The 17,878-nt window shown below is 40.3% G+C and overlaps 1 protein-coding gene across 5 annotated transcripts in view; it reads right to left on the bottom strand.

The window, feature by feature from the left end:
- Smc6 (structural maintenance of chromosomes 6) overlaps positions 1 to 17,849 on the bottom strand; it is a 61,315-nt gene extending 43,466 nt beyond the window's left edge. For 2 of the 5 annotated variants that reach the window (XM_028867613.1, XM_037198150.1), the window contains exons 1-6: positions 17,385 to 17,849; positions 11,536 to 11,678; positions 9,394 to 9,511; positions 7,175 to 7,280; positions 1,635 to 1,771; positions 916 to 977 (exon numbers count right to left, since the gene is read on the bottom strand). In XM_028867613.1, the coding sequence (XP_028723446.1) occupies positions 916 to 977; positions 1,635 to 1,771; positions 7,175 to 7,280; positions 9,394 to 9,511; positions 11,536 to 11,673 (561 nt within the window). In that variant the 5' untranslated portion in view covers positions 11,674 to 11,678; positions 17,385 to 17,849. The other 3 variants (XM_028867614.2, XM_037198149.1, XM_028867615.2) reach the window with 3 other exon arrangements.
- Between the last annotated feature and the right edge of the window lie 29 nt (positions 17,850 to 17,878).

Below are 17,878 nucleotides of genomic sequence, written 5' to 3'. Positions count from 1 at the left end.
AGTTCAGCCCAGTTACCTGTTTTCAGAACCATGACAGCAAGTACTGTTTTTTCACACCAGCGCTTTAAGATTTCTCATGTCTTTATAACTTTGTGAAGACAATATAAAAACCAATGGAAACATAATCTTGTTTAACATTTGGAGCACAAGTCATTTTAAATAAGCTATAGCTTAAACAAAAGAACAACTGGCAACCAGAATGTATAAGGTGAAAAGGTTTTAAATACATATTCTTCTTTAAAAGATTCAGGGTGCTTATTATTTAATAACAACTATGGTACTACAAACAAAGCAATTTATGATGCTAAAAATACTCACAGGTTAATTACACATGACTAGTATAACAAAGAAACTGAAACTTTTCATTTTTAACATTAAAACGACAACTATTGAATTTTTAAGTAAAACAATGATTTTAAAAACACCTCCTTTAAGTAAATGCTGGTGCTTTTTATTGCTTTAAAAAGTGCTTAAAGTTCAGTGTAGTGATGTTCATCTTTAACTCCAGCACTTGGGAGGGGAGGCAGACAAGGATCTCAGACAGCCTGATCTACATAGCGAGTTCCAGGTCAGCCAGAGCTACACAGTGAGTCCTTATTTCAAAGGGAAAGAAGAAAAAGAGGAAGGGAGCAGAAATATGTTTCACAATGCTTCCCTAGACCTTAATTATATCTGTCTTCTTAAAAATAAGACCTGGTACTACTGTCAGACACCTGGCCACCAACCTCGGATTAGGAGCACCACCAAAGTTCGTATTGTTGATCTTATCAATTTACCATGAAGCCATCTTATTTACTTATACACATGCCACAGGCAAAAAAAAAAAAAAAAAAAAAAAAAAAAAAAAAAAAAAAAAATCACACCAATAAAATGATACTTTCATTAATTAATCTGAAAAATAAATTTAGCAATTACCTGGATGTTAAAATGATCAAGAATTGCAATCAGTTCTTCTTTCTTAGTAGAAACCACGGTGCCTGGTTATAAAAATACAAAGACCAGACTCCTCATGAAATACAGGGGAAATTTACAATTATCTATAAAATGCAAATATTAAGCAGCTATTGTCAGGCCAACAACAACAACAAAATACCAGCAAATTCTTGTAGTTTCAGGGTAACACATAAGTCATTACACAAACAGAGAGTAGGAAAAACTCCACAAGCAGTAACAGTGCATGTGTCTTCCTATGGGTCCCAGTCAATATGTTCTCCATAACTCAACACTTAGCTCCTCCTTCACATCCTTTCCTACCTTCCGCTAGCTCTAAGCTGTAGAAATAGGGGAAGAAAGGAAACCTACAGCTGAAAACAAAATGACACAGCCGACTTCAAATTAATTCTGTTGAACATGGTGTTGACTCTACGTTCTTCTGCAACAACTATACTGCAACAACTAAGTGTAATACACACACGTACCTATATGTGCGTATGTGCGTGTGTGTGTGTGTGTGTGTGTGTGTGTGTGTGCGCGCATGTGAGCACGCATGTGCGTGTGTCTCTACCTGCACAACCAAGCAGGTTACAAAGTGAGGCTTCAAGAGACTAGGAGGATAGCACAGGGACAATCATAAGAACTTTCAAGCATTGACTAATATTTTATAAGAAATGATAAAAAAAAAAAAATCAACAAACCTTTTTCACTTTTTAGTTTGTAAGATCGACTTCCGTCCACACTAATGTGCTGCTGTACAACTATCGAGTCACCGTACACATTTGCCCTGAAGGCATCATCTCCTCTGTTCCTTAATGTTATTGAGATGTCTGCTGAGCTGAAACAATGAGGTTAACCTGAGTTACATGATGGCACAATGCAATACGTTAGATTACAGCAATTTTCAAATCCCCTAAGCAATCTGCTTAACATGTTAGAAGATTAGCTAAGGGTCATAGTCTATCACATAATGTTAAAGATATTCACTGTGTCAGACGGAAAAATAAACCTGAGAAGCTTCCTCAAAAATTGACTATTGTATGCTTAACACTAATAACGTTATTTGGAGATAACATTAAAGTTTTATTTCAAGTTACATTTTATAGTTTAGCACAAGAATCATATATAATTGACATTATACTTCCTGACAACTGTGAATTACATACTCAGAGATCACACTAACAAAAGGGTTTTTTTCCCATCTGAGACAAGGTCTCAGCATGTAAACCCTGGCTGGCCTGCAGCCTGCTATAAAGGCTGGTATTGCTATTCCCTTCTGAAACCTCTGTAAGATCCAGCTGTACAGCACTTTCTTAATTGATTAGCGACTGATGGGAAAGGGCCCAGGAAATTGGGGATGGTACCATTCCTAAACTGGTAGTAATGGGTTCTGTAAGAAAGCAGGCTGATTAAGTTATGATTAAGTACTTCCACAATGTAGTCCTTCGTTGAAGAAGTCAGGGCAGGAACTCAAACAGGACAGGGACCTAGAGACAAGAGCTGATGCAGAGGCCATGCAGGGGTGCTGCTTACCAGCTTGCTCCTCATTTTTAAGTTGCACTAAATGTGTTCTGCACTGGTATGGCTATGAGCCTATAGGAGCCAGAGAGTAGAATTCGGTGTTCTGAATGAGAACGACCCCCAAACTCATGTCTGAATACTTGGTCTGAATACTTGGTCCCCAGTCTGAGAAACTGTCTGGGAAGGATTACACAGTATGGCCTTGTTGGAGGAAGTGTGTCACTGAAGAAGGCACTGAGGAGTTAAATGATTTGTGTGGTTCCTGGTGCTATCTCAGCCTCCTATCTGGGGATCAAGATGTGAGGAGCTCTAAGCTCTTGCTGCCACCATGCCTTTGCTCGACCATTAGGATCCACCCTCTGAAACCACAGCCACTAAATGCTTTCTTTTATAAGTTGCCTTGGTCATGGTGGGTTTTTTGTTTGTTTGGTTTTTTGGTTTTTTTTTTTTTCTGGTTTTTCAAGACAGGGTTTCTCTGTGTAGATTTGCACCTTTCCTGGAACTCACTTGGTAGCCCAGGCTGACCTCAAACTCACAGAGATCCACCTGGCTCTGCCTCCTGAGTGCTGGGATTAAAGGCGTGCGCCACCAATGCCTGGCTTGATTTTTGGTTTTTTTGAGACAGGATTTCTCTGTGTAGCTCTGGCTGTCCTGGAACTCACTTTGTAGACCAGGTCTTGACCTCACAGAGATTCGCCTGTGTCTGTGATTTGCCTGTATCTGTCTCCTCAGGGCTGGGATTAAAGACATGTACCACCACCTGACAGTCATGGTGTTTTATCACAGCAATAAATAACTAAGATGTGTATGTGCATGTGTGTATAAAAAGATATATATTAAAAATCAATCTTATTTGCCATTAAAATAAAAGTTGGCAGAAAAACATGTTGGTAAAAAGACATTATATTTGTCACTGTCTGACACATAAAAGCAGGCAGTGTTTCCTGATTCATGTGAGCATCTGATAAAATACTAATGCCATCTCATATAAAACTTTTTTAATAAAATGAAATTATTGCCAAATCCGTAAGACATTTACAGGAAATGCAGGAAAATAGTCAAGATGAGCTTCTCTGTGCACCACAGATGTGACAGGAGATACACCTCAGCATTTGCTGTATGTATTTACTCCCCATTCTCCTCTTCGCAAGATGGATTTAGCCACCTATCAGTCTACATCTCCATCTCCAAAAATTAGGCTAAATATATACAAGTCTGCATGGAACCACCAGACTCTTACAATTCAAGTTCAGGAAAATAAGCCTACACTTGAGTTAAGACTCCACAAATGTGAATTACATAGTTTAGTTAAAGACATCTTAGTGACCCCTAATCAACAGTAAGGGAAGCTGGGTGAGAAATAGAGAAAAAACACTGTATCATCTTTGCTACACTTCTGCAAATCTCAAAGTTTTCTTAATTCCAATTTCAACATGACCAAGTCAAGAAATGATGGTTCATTAGAGCTATGGTTTGGAGGTCTCAACAGCGAAACCAATCTGTGAGATGAGGAGGCCTGCAGAGAGAAGCAGGAGCTCTAGGCAAATGAGCCTAACTGATGACAAAAGGCCACAGACCCCCCAGTCACTGAGTGAATCAGAGAGACAAAGCTCACTTCTTCACACACACACACACACACACACACACACACACACACACACACACTCACACACTCACATACTCACACACACACACACAAGTATTAGTAACTCTGCACACATGGAGTCTGAGTGGCCAAGACTCTAAAACAAGGAATAAGAAACAGAACACAAATTCCACAGGTGAAAGTCACATACTCCGTTACCACAAAGAAACAGGGAAAGAAGCTCACACACAGTGAAACAGAACCAACCAAGAGAAGGGACTGGCAGACTGGCGGTGGTGGCGCACCTTTAATCCTGGCACTCAGGAGGCAGAGACAGGCAGATCTGTGAGTTCGAGGCCAACCTGGTCAACAAATCCAGTTCCAGGAGAGCCAGAGCTACCCGGAGAAGCCCTGTCTCAAAAACAAACAAGGACAGGAGAGGTGACAGAGGAAAACCAAAGAAGGAACTACAAAGACACACACAAAGAAACAGCTAGACAAAAAGGAACCTACGTCTGAAATAACAATGAGTACTTCTAAATTAATGGCCCAACTGTTTTATTACTCTTAGCTATCTACTTCTCAAGGACTGCTCTACCTGCCTGCCCAGGTAATACACCAGTATCTTCTAACAGAGCAGTGGTTCTCAACCTTCCTAACACTGGGACTCTTTAATACCATACAATTATTTTCATTGCTACTTCCTAACTGTAATTTTGCTACTGTCACGAATTGTAAAGATCTATGTTTTCCAGTGGTCTTAGGTAACCTCTGTGAAAGGGTTGTTCAACCCCCAAAGTGGTCTCAACCCACAGGTTAAGAACGGATATAATAAAAGTTCAATTAAAATTTCTAATGTACCATGCTCTTACACTTTCAGTATCAATTACATTTTTTTCACTTACCCACCACTACAAAAGGAAAAAAGCAAAACTGAAACTAGAAAAAAAAGTTAAGTTTTATTAGTTAAAGTACAAACCCTAAGCAGAACTCCAATGCTTTAGAGCAGCTATTCTACCTACATAGTCATAAAACTGTACAGAATGTGTGACTGAGGGTTTGACTGGCTTCCTTCAACTAGCCAAGAAACGTTTTATTAAATACTCCAACCGATCCCCCCCATTTGGGAAGTCCTGCGATCCAAGCATAAATTTCTGAGACAACTACAGTTGAAAAACTACTCGCTTACACAATAGCTGATTTTCAAGGATAATTGCCTTAAAAGGGAATATGTATCTATCTTAAAGCACCAAAGCGGAGGTAATAACAGCAAATGATAATTTGTTTTGAGAAACCAAGTCTTAACTACATATAGCCCTAGCTGGCCTGGAATCACCACCAGTCCAGGCTGGCTTGGAAATACAGCAAACATCACCTCTCTTGTCTCCCCAGTGCCAAGATCACAGGTATGGGCCACAATGTAGCTTTAGTAACCTTTCTTTAAATAGAGCTAGAAGAAGAGCCTCTAAAACCAAGTTGCTAGGCAGAACTGTTGGTACATGGTCTCTGTGAATTTGAGGCTTGCCTGGTCCACACAACAAGTTCCAGCCAGCCAGGGCTACACAGTGAGAGCCTGTCTCAAAAACAAACAACCTCACCAAGAGTTCTCCTCTTGTCTTCCACCCCCTCTGAAACATTTAGTATCCACCAAACTGTCTTTGCTTTTTAGTGACTCTTATTTCTGCGGAATGGGCTGCTCCACTGAGGATTTCAAGTCTACCTTACTATACCTATAGCTGAAATCTATACACTTGTCCCATAGTAGCCTGGTCTGTCAAACTGGCATGATCTTGAGGTTTTCCGAAAGATAATATGTTTAGAGAAGAAGGCCAAGTGAAATATTTGTTGGGACAGAATTCCAGTAAGTAAAAACAAGAACTATACTAGAAAACTGTCTTCAAATACTTTTTTTCTAAGCCAAGTGTAAGAAATGACTTCCTGTGTAACCTTCCTTCTCATGTATCAACTGGGAATCCTGGATTAAGATTTCTAAGTTCCTCAGCAATATGCAAGGAACTAGCATTCTTCATTTGTATCATATTCCTACTCTACTTTCAAGTATTAAAATAAAGAGAAAAATGGAGAGAAAACCAAACAGAAAAAAATCTGTCTCATGTTCTGTCATGTATTAGCATCAACTATCAAAGTTTCCAACAGATAGAATCAACATCTACACACTGTAAGAGAATGTAACAAAAGCTGGGCATTATTATGAGAAACTAAGACCCCTGTAGAGGGTATCTTGGATAGTGTCAAAAACAAGAGGAACTGGAGTGCTGCTCAGCGGACAGTCCGTGTCTAACAGAAGGTAAGCAAAGGAAGGAAGAGCAGGAAGAGGGAGGATAGCCCCATCCTGACTCCCCCAAAAAAGGGCTGTTAGCGGGCAAAGGGCTCCAACAGCAGTCATCTAAAATTAGACAACTGATACAGTTATTTATATGAAAGCATCTGACAGAAATATGAATGTAGCCAGACACAACTCAACATAACTACAATTCCAGCACTGGGATAGCAGAGGTAAAAGGATAGAAGTTCAAGACCAGCCTCTGCTATATAACAAGTCAAAGGACAGCCTATGCTACAAAGTATCCTGTTTCAATAAAAATATTTAAAAAGAGAAGAATGAATGTTAAACCGCCAGGCAGTACTATGACTGCTCCTCAAGAGTCCAGACAGTAGACTTGTGACTGTGGTCCTAAAATCACATCACTGAGGAAGAGAAACAGAGCCAGAGATAGGATACTTTTCTAGAAGTCACAGAAAGCCTAAAGAAATTCTCAGTGGAACAAGTTGGCCATCACTGACTTTGCTCTCATCCCTACCACAGTAGTATGACTGCTGATACCAAGTTTAGGCCAAAACCCACAAAGGTATAATATTTATAAATAATTATTTAAAAAATATATAAATTTGCCACTGCCATTTTCCATAAAAGTAACAGGTATAATTAAGCGGGCAGTGCACAGTACCCGTAACACAGGCTATCTGCCTAGACGATAACAGAAGCGGAAGGCCATGTTGGCAACAAGGCAGGACAAAGGCCTACCGGATGACACCTCTCCCTGGAGAGGCCGCTCTCCAGGCTCTAAAGCATGCTTCTTACTAGAGAGCAAGAGCTCAGCGCACGACACTTACTTCTGTCCAGCTTTCACAAAACCTTTCAAAGAGGATCCTCTGTTAGTAGCAACTGCTTTTCCACCAAGACCAACTATGAGAGCGGTGAGTACAGCACTCTTTCCACCTAAAGAAACACAGTGAAAACTCATGAAGAGGAAATGCTGACTTGATAACGTTATTCAAAAAGATGCTGAATTTGTCCCAACCTGAAGTGAACTGTTACAAATTCAATTATCATTTTCTTCCAATGCTAAGGTGGTAAATCAAGAAAAGTTTCACATCAAGGACTACCTCACTATCACCAGTTGGAAAAAACTCAACAACTCAGTTACCAAATTTGTACCCACAATAAGGAAGGAGGAAATGGTCACTACCATATCAACTGGAAACTCAGTCTATCATCTTGGTGCATCAAACTGCCAATTGCATTTACATATGTAATTAATTTTCATAATTTGCCATTACATTCTCATTTAATTATGGATACTCCTTTCATCGTAAATTTTTAGGCACAGAAACTTTAAAATAGCTCTCAAATGACAGAAATTCCACATGGGAAGGCATATTAAATAGAAAAAAAAATCACATATTTGTAATTTAATATTTTGACAATTTTAAATTTAATATTCTTAAATTTTATTATTTGACCATTAATTTTAATATTCATTTTTCTAGCTCTTTTATGTTTAATTTTTGAAGTATAATTCTTTTTATTCTAAAAGATATAAAACATCAAAAACTCCACTTTGAAAATCTCTTAGCAATTCACAGATACAGTAACCATTTTCTGAATTTCACCATCTACCAATCAATTAACGACAACAGTTTGTTATCTTCTACAACATACCCACCAAATTAGCCAACAGAAATTAATGATTATCCTGATTTAGTTCCTGGAATGCCTTTCAAGTTCTTACTCTTTTTTTCTTTACTACGAGGTATAATGCTTTAGTTAATTCACCTTTTTTAAGTTTATTAAAAGAAACCATTCAAATTTCTCACATCTTGAGAATCCATGAGTCTTTCCTTAATTCTTATTCTTTGGACCCTCCCTGTACAATGATCCTTTTCTCCGTTCATTCTCCTGCTTCCCTGAATGACAGACAGAGGCAGCAACAATAAAGAAAGGGACTATGGAGCTACACAGATCTAACTTCCTTGCCTAGTACTGTCACTAGGTGGTAGACTGTACACTATCTCAGTCACCCAACACCTGGCTTGTCTACCATCAACTGCCACAATGGAGCTAGTCTGTCACAACAATCTTGCTGCCCATGTTAACCCATCACTCAAAATTTTTTAACTACCCATTGTCAACTGAATAAAACTCTAAAGTCTTTATCAAGCCTTTAAGACCCTCAACAGTACTATATACAATATAACTCTCCACCACATTCTGCCCTCTCCCACCATGTTCCATAAGATACAACATGAAGTTAAACCCCATTCTCCATATATATCCTCTAGCCTCTGAACATCTGAGAATGAGCCAACTGTGCCTAGAACATCTCAGCTTCTTGCCAAAATGAGTCTTAAGAAATCTCTAAATTTCATCCAAGTACCAGCAAAAATACAATCTCATAAAAACTACTGATCACAACAATGGATTGTCAGTTCCATTTTTTGGATTTCTAAGGCACTTCATCTGTGCCCTATCTAGTGTTTACACCAGGTTGCTGTGGTGCCTTTATACTGAGGAGATAGGAGGCTCCTTGGGCCCAGCAGTTTGAGGCAAGCCTGAGCAAAATAACTGAGATTCTATCTTAAGAAGAATGAAGGAGGAAAAAAAGGAAGCAGAAAGGAATGATGTATGAACCTATGGAAGAAGAAAGAGATGGTATAGTGGTTAAGAGCACTTGCTCTTAGCTAGGACCTAGGTTCAGTTCCCAACACCTGGCTCACAACCATCTGTAACTTCAGTTCCAGGGGCTTCAAAGCCATCTTCTGACCTCAGAGGGCAATGCATGTATATGGTCCACATACATGCATGCAGGCAAATATTCATACACATAAAAATAAATAAATCTAAAAGACAACAGAAAAGGAAGGAAATGTTTATACCTACTAAATATCATATCTGAAATTAATGCAGTATTTCCTTGAAGTGTAAACTGAAAAAATACTGGGAAGCCACAAAGTTTAGACCCAAATATTTATCAGCATTAACAGTCAGCTATTTGAAAAAGCTCATACACTGTCATCACAAAGTAGAGTATAAAGAGGGCAAAGGCACTTACTTCCATTATTGCCAACAACGAAGTTGACATTAGAACCAAATTTAAAAGGTCCAAGCATTGAATGGCACATGAAGTTTCTTAGCTGAATGCTCTCAATTATTCCAACTTCTGCTGCAGTCTATTAACAACAAAGAAATTGAGGATAACAAAAAATTTCAATCTCTCTAATCCACTAATTACAAATACCCAAGCATCTGACAGATTAGCAGTATTTATCAATGAAAAGCTGTACCAAGTGAGCAACAATAACTTTAATGAGCATCAGTAAATAAAATAGAATTTTTTTTTTTGGTTATCAGTAATTCCACACACTATCTGCCCAAGGTTTGACCATGGAATTCATTCTCTGCCATGGCACTCCATTTTCATAATAAAGAATTCAAAGAGCACTGTACAGATGCCTTTCTTCTGACAGTCTGTCTCAGGTGCTTACAAGAGTCAAAATGACTTTTAGAAATGTAAAAAGAATATAGGATTTGCTCAGGAGTGGTGCTGCACAACTTTAATCCTAGCACTGAGGAGGCAGAGGCAGTCAATCTCTGTGAGTTCTAGGCCAGCCTGGTCTACAGAGCAAGTTCCAGGACAGCCAGGTCTATATAAAGAAACCCTGACTCTAGAGGAAAAAGGATTCCCAAATCTGTAAGCAGAAAAAGCTCCCAAATTATAAATAAATGTCAGGATTAATATTATTAAATGGTTTGATCAGTATTTGGCCAATAGTACTCACCTGCACCCCATAGATATTAAGTACCAGAATAAACCAACCAGAATTTTGTCAGTCCTAATATTTTAGAGACCATTTTAATGTGATCAGCAATTTTAATGGGTTCTTTAGAAACTCCATCTCAATTCTAGCCATACACCTTATTAAAAAGCAGAAAATATTTACATCATTGCACAAGTAGATTATCAGGTATTACGATTCAAGAATTTCTACAAATTTTTACTTTGTGGTAACTGAAGAGTCACATGCAATTATTAAGAAATGAGACCCTATGTACTCTTCATGCAACTCCTGACAACTCAAAAATTTTAAGAAGGCATGCTATCTCAGGTAAGACACGACACTGACAGTCTAGATACGTGTCACCCTCACAGGCTATCCCTTACGTTGTAAGGATCACAATCACCATCACATTCCTTTCAACCCACATCAACCATTTGTAAACTAATCTGTTCTTTATTTCTGTAAATGTTATTCCAAGAATGTCAAATAAATGGATGTAGGCAAAACATAATCTTTGGAGACTGGCTTTTTAACTCAGCTTAATTGTCACAGCTAAGCAGTATTTCATGGAATGGATGTACCACAGGATACTCAGCAAATCACATGTGGACTTATTTTGAATTTAACTTCTTGTGAATAAAGCTAGTAAAAATATACTATGCTTTGTACTAAAATAAATCTTCATTTCTTGGGAACAAATGCTAGGTTATATTGCAATTTTATATTGTTTTTCACAGAAACAAACTTTCCATAATGGTGGTAACAACTTAACATTCCCATCAGCAACATATAAATGATTCAATGTATTCTTTTTTTTTGGTTTTTTGAGACAGGGCTTCTCTGTGTAGCTTCTGCGCCTTTCCTAGAGCTCACTCCGTAGCCCAGGCTGACCTCGAACTCACAGAGATCTGCCTGCCTCTGCCTCCCGAGTGCTGGGATTAAGGGCGTGTGCCACCACCGCCCGGCCAATTCAATGCATTCTTGCCATCTGGTGATATCACTATTTTATACTTTATCATTCTGATGAGTATGCAGTGATATCTCAGATATAAATGTGAAGGACAATTATATCTCCTTATTCTTTTAAAGTGCCTAGGGGGTCAAGTCAGTAACTGTGGCCTCTATTCTATTCATGACATTGGCAATTTATGTCTTCTTGTTTCCCTATTGGTCTTACTACAGGTTTGTTAATTTTATTTAAAGATTTAGTTATTTGACCTGTTATTTTCTTTAAGTTTTCTAATTATTAACAACTTCAAAATCTGAAGCTATTTTTGCCCAGCTCTTTAAAATGCTTATGCTTTCTCAAGGCTACAAATTATGACCAGGCTATAAATTATCATTAAATACGATATACAAAATGGCCATGAGAAACACACCATTTGAAATGCATTATTTTGGAATTCGGTGCTTACCAAAGTAGAGGTTCCATTAGTGAAAGAAATTGTACATTCATCCTCATCTCCGTCTTTATCAAAATCTTCCAGTTCTTCTTGTCTTGGCCTTTTAGCATTTTCAGGAGAGCAGAAATTTTCTTCCTTTCTTTTGGCCATCAGATCTGAACAAATTTTTACAGTAACATAATATAAGCCAATGATAGCATATAAAGACTATTCAATAAACAATGAACAAAATAAATCACAGAAGCCGGGCGGTGGTGGCGCACGCCTTTAATCCCAGCACTTGGGAGGCAGAGGCAGGTGGATCTCTGTGAGTTGGAGGCCAGCCTGGGCTACCAAGTGAGTTCCAGGAAAGGCGCAAAGCTACATAGAGAAACCCTGTCTCGAAAAACCAAAAAATAAATAAATAAATAAATAAATAAATCACAGAAAACTCCTTTAATTTTAAGGAAAAAGAACCTTCAAAAAGAAAGGCACCTCTACTGATGCTGTTAGTCCCTCAAGGCCTGAGCTAGACCTCTAGTTTCCAGACAGGTGAGAAAGTCATTTCACAGTGTCTTAAAAGAACAAAGCCCCCATCACCAGGATCCTACGTATCGGCTGATTTTTACCTCATAATTATTCATGGCTATAAATCGGTAAGAGCCTAGCTGAATATCTTCTTCCCAAACACACTAAAGAGAAAAATATTTTATTGGTAAAATGGTGTCTTCTAGTTTCCAATTAGTAGTCAGGACACACTCCCTCCTGAAACTATTACAACATTGAACTTTTATAACTTATAAAGTAATATTAATCAAATAAGCTAATTTTTACATTATTTCCCAAAGGAACACATTTTGAAGCAGTGATACCTCACACTATTAGTTTCCCTGTTCCCTGGATAGTGCATTTCAATCGTCATAAACCAAGTATTAAAAAATACACTAGACACTGCCCTTGCTAGTCATGAACTGTAAAAAACAAAGTTAGAGCAGTGGGGACATACATAAGATGATTTGTAAACTTGATGTTCAGAACGCAATCCAAAGATCAGAAAGCGGTGTCTGTGTACCTTGGGAACTGCACAAATACCCCCAGTCCTGGGCTGCATGTCAGAGCATGTGAGTAGGACCCTTAGTAAGATTTCAAGCGACACAAAAGCAGTTTTACACAATTTGAGAACTGGTAAATCACACTTCCTAAAGAACTCGGACTTTGTGCAACTCTGACATCAAGTATCTTTAATAAAAGATACATTAGCATCCAAAGGACATTTAACCCAAACTAATACCTTTCCAGGGAATATTATCATTAATCACAACTGTATCATATTAGCATCTTTATCTGAAATAGTTTAATTTTGGGGTTTTTTGTTTTGTTTTTTCGAGATAGGGTTTCTCTGCCTAACAGTTTTAGTTGTCCTGCAACTCTCTTGGTAGCCCAGGCTGGCCTTGAACTCACTGAGATCCGCCTGCCTCTGCCCCTTAAGTGCTGGAATTAAAGGCGTGAGCCACCACTGCCTGGCACAAATAGTTTAATATTTATCTCAAATCTCTTACAGAAGCCAGCACTTCAAAACCAAATACCTTTTTTTTCTAATCACTTAATCACAAGAATCAATTTATGTTAGTTTTAGTCTGTGGCTAATTTAAATTCCCCAAATACCACCAGTTCATTATTTTCTGGCAACACCTTCTGTCTCCTCCACTCTCTATTCCTTTACCAATTCTTTAGTAATAATTTATAAATTACTAAAGAGACATTGTTTTTATTAATGATTAATAGACGATCTGACAGAAAGCACTCAGAAATAGTATGGTTGACTTTAGTACTCATCATTAGAAAGCAGTCTGGCAAATAAAACTGGGGTGAGGCAGGTACACGAGGCTAAGTGTGATGAGCTCACAATGTATACTAGTCTATACTACACAAAAGATACTACACTCAAATACTTCATAATGAAGCTGCTTTTTATTTGCTGGGTATAGCCTGGGATTTGGAGTCTGCTAGGTTGCCAAGGCAACTTACATCTGAGAGATAAAGAAGGATCCTCCTAACTTTTAAATAGGAATCATTTTGAGATTTAAAGATGACTGACTTTCAAAAAACATGTATGAATGTCCTGAGTGTGAGATATAGGCAATAAATAGTAAAACCATTATTACTAACAAGATAAAAGATACAACAGATACAAGAAAGGGAAAGGTTCCTCTGAGAGCTTGAGTATACTGAAAGAGCAGTATCATTTTACTTCATTATCTACAATTTTTAAAATTTTGGTTGTTTTGGTTTGTTTGTGTGTTTGTTTAAAACAAGGCCTAGCTATATAGCCCAGGCTGTCCTGGAACTTGGGTAGTGGGATTATAGGTGTGTGCCACAGCCTTTAAAATAAGTAAATAAATAAATTCAGAATAGTATCACCTCTTCTCTTTTACGAAGTAAAATTTCAAAGCAGGAACAATGAAGAACATCCAAAAGAAAGTTAGTTTAAAAGAAAAATCAGTAACTAAGGGCTTAATGCAGCATTTAGATACATATGAAATTTTACTGGGATCCTACAAGTTTTAGCAGGATTATAAAATTTTGACTCTTGAGCTTTTATATATAACTCATACTTCCAATTAATGGTAAAGTAGAGATTAAAAGCAGTGTCCAGCATAATTCTAGAACTATTAGAACTAAACATTTTTATGTAAACATAAATACCACTACTCTGAGGCATTAGTGATGGATTCAGATATCTGCTCTGAACTGTGTTTACCACATCCCTAATTGTACTCTTCCCATCTACAAGACACATTCACTCTACATTAAACCATCTTAATGTATTGAATTTATTGAGCAGTGTTTGGAATATACTACAAAATCAAATGAGGCTAACTAGATAATACAGTAAAACATTTTAAGTCCAAACACCAACAAATCCAAGGCCAGCAGAAACTGGGAAGCCCTCTACTTTTGGTATTGTATTGGTATAATACAATTTGAAAACTCAAATTTGAGTTGAAACCATATCATAATCTGGGATACACTAATAATAATGCCAAAGCAGACAGTTTCTAATAAAATTCTAAACAAAAACTAGAGCAGGATCAGGGATGAATAGGGGGTGGTCAAACCAAACAGTTAAAAAGACTTAAGTCCAACTGAGTAGAATTAACATTTATAGAGTAACCTATGGTTAGTCCTGGATTAAACTATACACTTTGATCTCTTTATATAAATCATGCCCTTATTTTGCAAAATGGGAAACTGAGGCTCAAATGTAAGACTTCAACTTATGTAGCGCCAACTTAGTCACTAGATGCAGACAGACGCTGGCAGTGCAGATTCAAATCCAGGTTTCCCAAATGAAAGTCAAACCGCTTACGTCCAGGTTCCTACTGGCATAAACTGAGTTTAGCCAACACGTGAGTCACACAGTGACTGACAATCCGTTGTCTTCTTGTGCGCCTCTCAAAAAAACGAGAAAAAGAATTCTATCCTAAAGTGTTCTTCTAAATGTTCCTAAGGGCTTGCTTCATGAAGACTCCTTTTCTCACTTAATGCTATCCAACACCATAAACAGACAGTAGATCTGTCAAGAGGAAAGGATGATAAATTTGTTTGGTTTGCAAACACTTGAATTTGAAGGGCTCCAAGAGAAGACTCTGAGATACTCTGCAATAGAAATCAATCTACAAGTGGAGGAAAGAAAATTACATCAAGTAGTTTGAATTTGGAGACCAAGAAAAGCATGCAGATTGGGAAAGGATATTGCTAATTTAACTTGCAAATTTAAAGACACACACACACACACACACACACACACACACACAGAGTACAACTGACCACACTAGGCCCCCAGTCACCTGGACTTGCTGGTGACATTTAAGTATGTAAAATGGGCTGGAAAGGTGGCTCAGAGGTGAAGAGCACTGACTCTTCTCCCAGCACCTACATGGAAGCTTCCAACTGTCTGTAACCCCAATACTAGGGGATCTAACACCTCGGTGGGCACCAGGCATGTATGTGGTGCGCAGACATACATGCCAGCAAAACATCCATACATATGAATAATAAAAATTTTTAAAGTATTTCTAATATAATGCATATACTATTACAGTAAACTTTTTAGTTATTTATTATTTCTTGAAAGTAGTCAACTACTTTTGGGGGAGTCACTGAAGATTGGATCCAGAGTCCCTCCATGTTAAAGTAGCAATCGACCACTGAACGGTACTCCTAGACTATCAACTACATCTTGGATTGACTGTCCTAACAAAATGGCAGTCAAGATTCAGGCAAGTTTTACATAAAATTCTAGTTTTGGCACTTAGTAAAACAAAACTTTGGGGAATAAAACTCCTTTTACACTAGCATTCAATATGATGTTTATACTGGCTTTTTATTGAGCTCAATAATGAACACTTTTTACTGAATTAATCTCTCAGGAATCCTGTGACTTAGAACTGAGAGGTAAAGAGGTGGAATTACTCTTCAAAAAGTCTTATTACCTGCCTTGTGTGGAACAAAAACATGTTTTTAAGCAATTACAAGTGGTCCCTAAACTTACTACACACACTCAGAAAATGATTTTTGTTTTTGGACAGTCTTCCTCTGTAGCCTGAGCTAGCCTGGAACTCACTATACATACCAAATTTTCCTCTAACTGTCCAACTCACCTCAGCTCCTACTAAGAACTGAGACAGGCCTGAGCCCCCATCCCCAGCTCAGAAAAATAATTTTTCTTTGAGACAGGGCCTCGTGTAACCCAAGCTGGCTTCAAGCTTGCAATGTAGCAGAGGACCTTTCCATGCTCCTGCTTCCACCTCCTGGATGCTAGGATCACATGCCTGCACCACCACAGAATTTTATGTGTTGCTGAGGACTGAACTCGGGGGTTCTGGGCTTGCTAGGCAAGCAAGCTACCATCAGCACTACCTGCCTCAGTTCCCAGGAAAATAATTACGAGCATAGATTTCGACACTAAGAAAAAGATCATTTTCACATGCTAACTGGATGAGTCTAAGAGTTCATCATCCACACCTCCCCTAAAACTAGCTGCTGGCCACTGCAGATTTTATTAGACATTTTTAAAGAATCCAGCAGCCTTCTAAGTGTCAGGGAATATGGACTTTTCTAACTTGGAACAGACATCTCGGAAGAGCTCGAAACGCAAGCTTGGTCTTCCTTTTTACCCATTAACTATAAAGTTAATAAGTAAAGCAAGTATAAGGTAAGCGCTCACGTAACTTGTCTTCAGGCTTTTAAATGTCAATTCGCTGTTCTTTCTAGGGATCAGGAGTCTTACCTCACGCCCTATTCTCCTGGAGTCCTTTCTCTACCCTCAGGTCCTGTTTTCTAGCGCTGCCGATCGAGATTTCCCTCCAATTCCACAGTCACCAAGGGCAAGAAACGCCACCCAAACCTTTCAAGCGCCGATGATCTCCTCTTCGCCTGGACCACCCCCGCGGCGTTTAGGGGGAAACGGGATTTAACGACCAGTTCAGATTTCGGCGGCATCTCCAGTCGCCCCCCACCCCACACCACCCCACCCCCCAGCACGGTGGTGCCTGCGCATGGAGTCCCCTGCTCCGACCGCCGGCCCCTGCTCAGCCCGGACCCGACCTCTGCGGCTGCCCGCCAACGCCCGGGCCGCCTGGGGACGCGCGAGGGCGGGCCGGCGCCCACGGCCAAGTTTCCCGATGCGGGGAGCGGGTGTCCCCCCCACCCCACCCCGGCCGAGGGCGCGAAGGTTCCCCGCCGCGGCCCGCGCGCAGGCCCGACCCCCCCTCGGCACCCGCAGCCCGCAGCTCCCAGGAGGGCCGAGGGCGGCGGGCGGCCGCGGCACGGGGGCTGCCGGGGCGTGGAGAGAGAGGAAGCGCGCGCCCTCGCTCTACCTCCAACAAGTCGCGGTCGCCCCGGGGGAAAAGGAGTCGGCGCGGCTGTCACGACGCGAAGGCCAACCTCAGGGCGTCCGACCTCGGCTCCCGCTCGCCGGTCCCCCCTACCGCCAAGCTGGGCGCACCCCGGTGCGCCCGAGAAGCAGGAGGCGGGAGCCCCGCAGCCAGGCGCCCGCCGCGGGACGGTCCGCGCCTGCGCCCCGCCCCTCCCCGCCCCCTCGGACTCCGCCCGCGCCTGCGCGCTCCGGGCCTCTCGAGGCCGCTCGGGTGGGCCAGAGGGGAACCGAAGTGCGCTCAGCAGGCGGGAGTTGGGGCGGGCGGCGCGGGCGTGGGGGGTAAAGCGAAGAGCAGAGGAAGCGGGGAGGCACGCGCCCCGCAGCGGCGGAGCGGGACGGAGCTGGGGGGGAGGAGGGGGGTGGGAAGATCCCCGGCGCCCTGGCAACAGGTCTACGCATGCGTCCGCCGGGCGCTGCGGGGAGGGGGGGGGAGAA

Source organism: Peromyscus leucopus, chromosome 22 (genome assembly GCF_004664715.2).
Source record: "Peromyscus leucopus breed LL Stock chromosome 22, UCI_PerLeu_2.1, whole genome shotgun sequence".
NCBI classification, from domain to species: domain Eukaryota; kingdom Metazoa; phylum Chordata; class Mammalia; order Rodentia; family Cricetidae; genus Peromyscus; species Peromyscus leucopus.
This window is presented reverse-complemented; position numbering and strand designations above follow the sequence as displayed.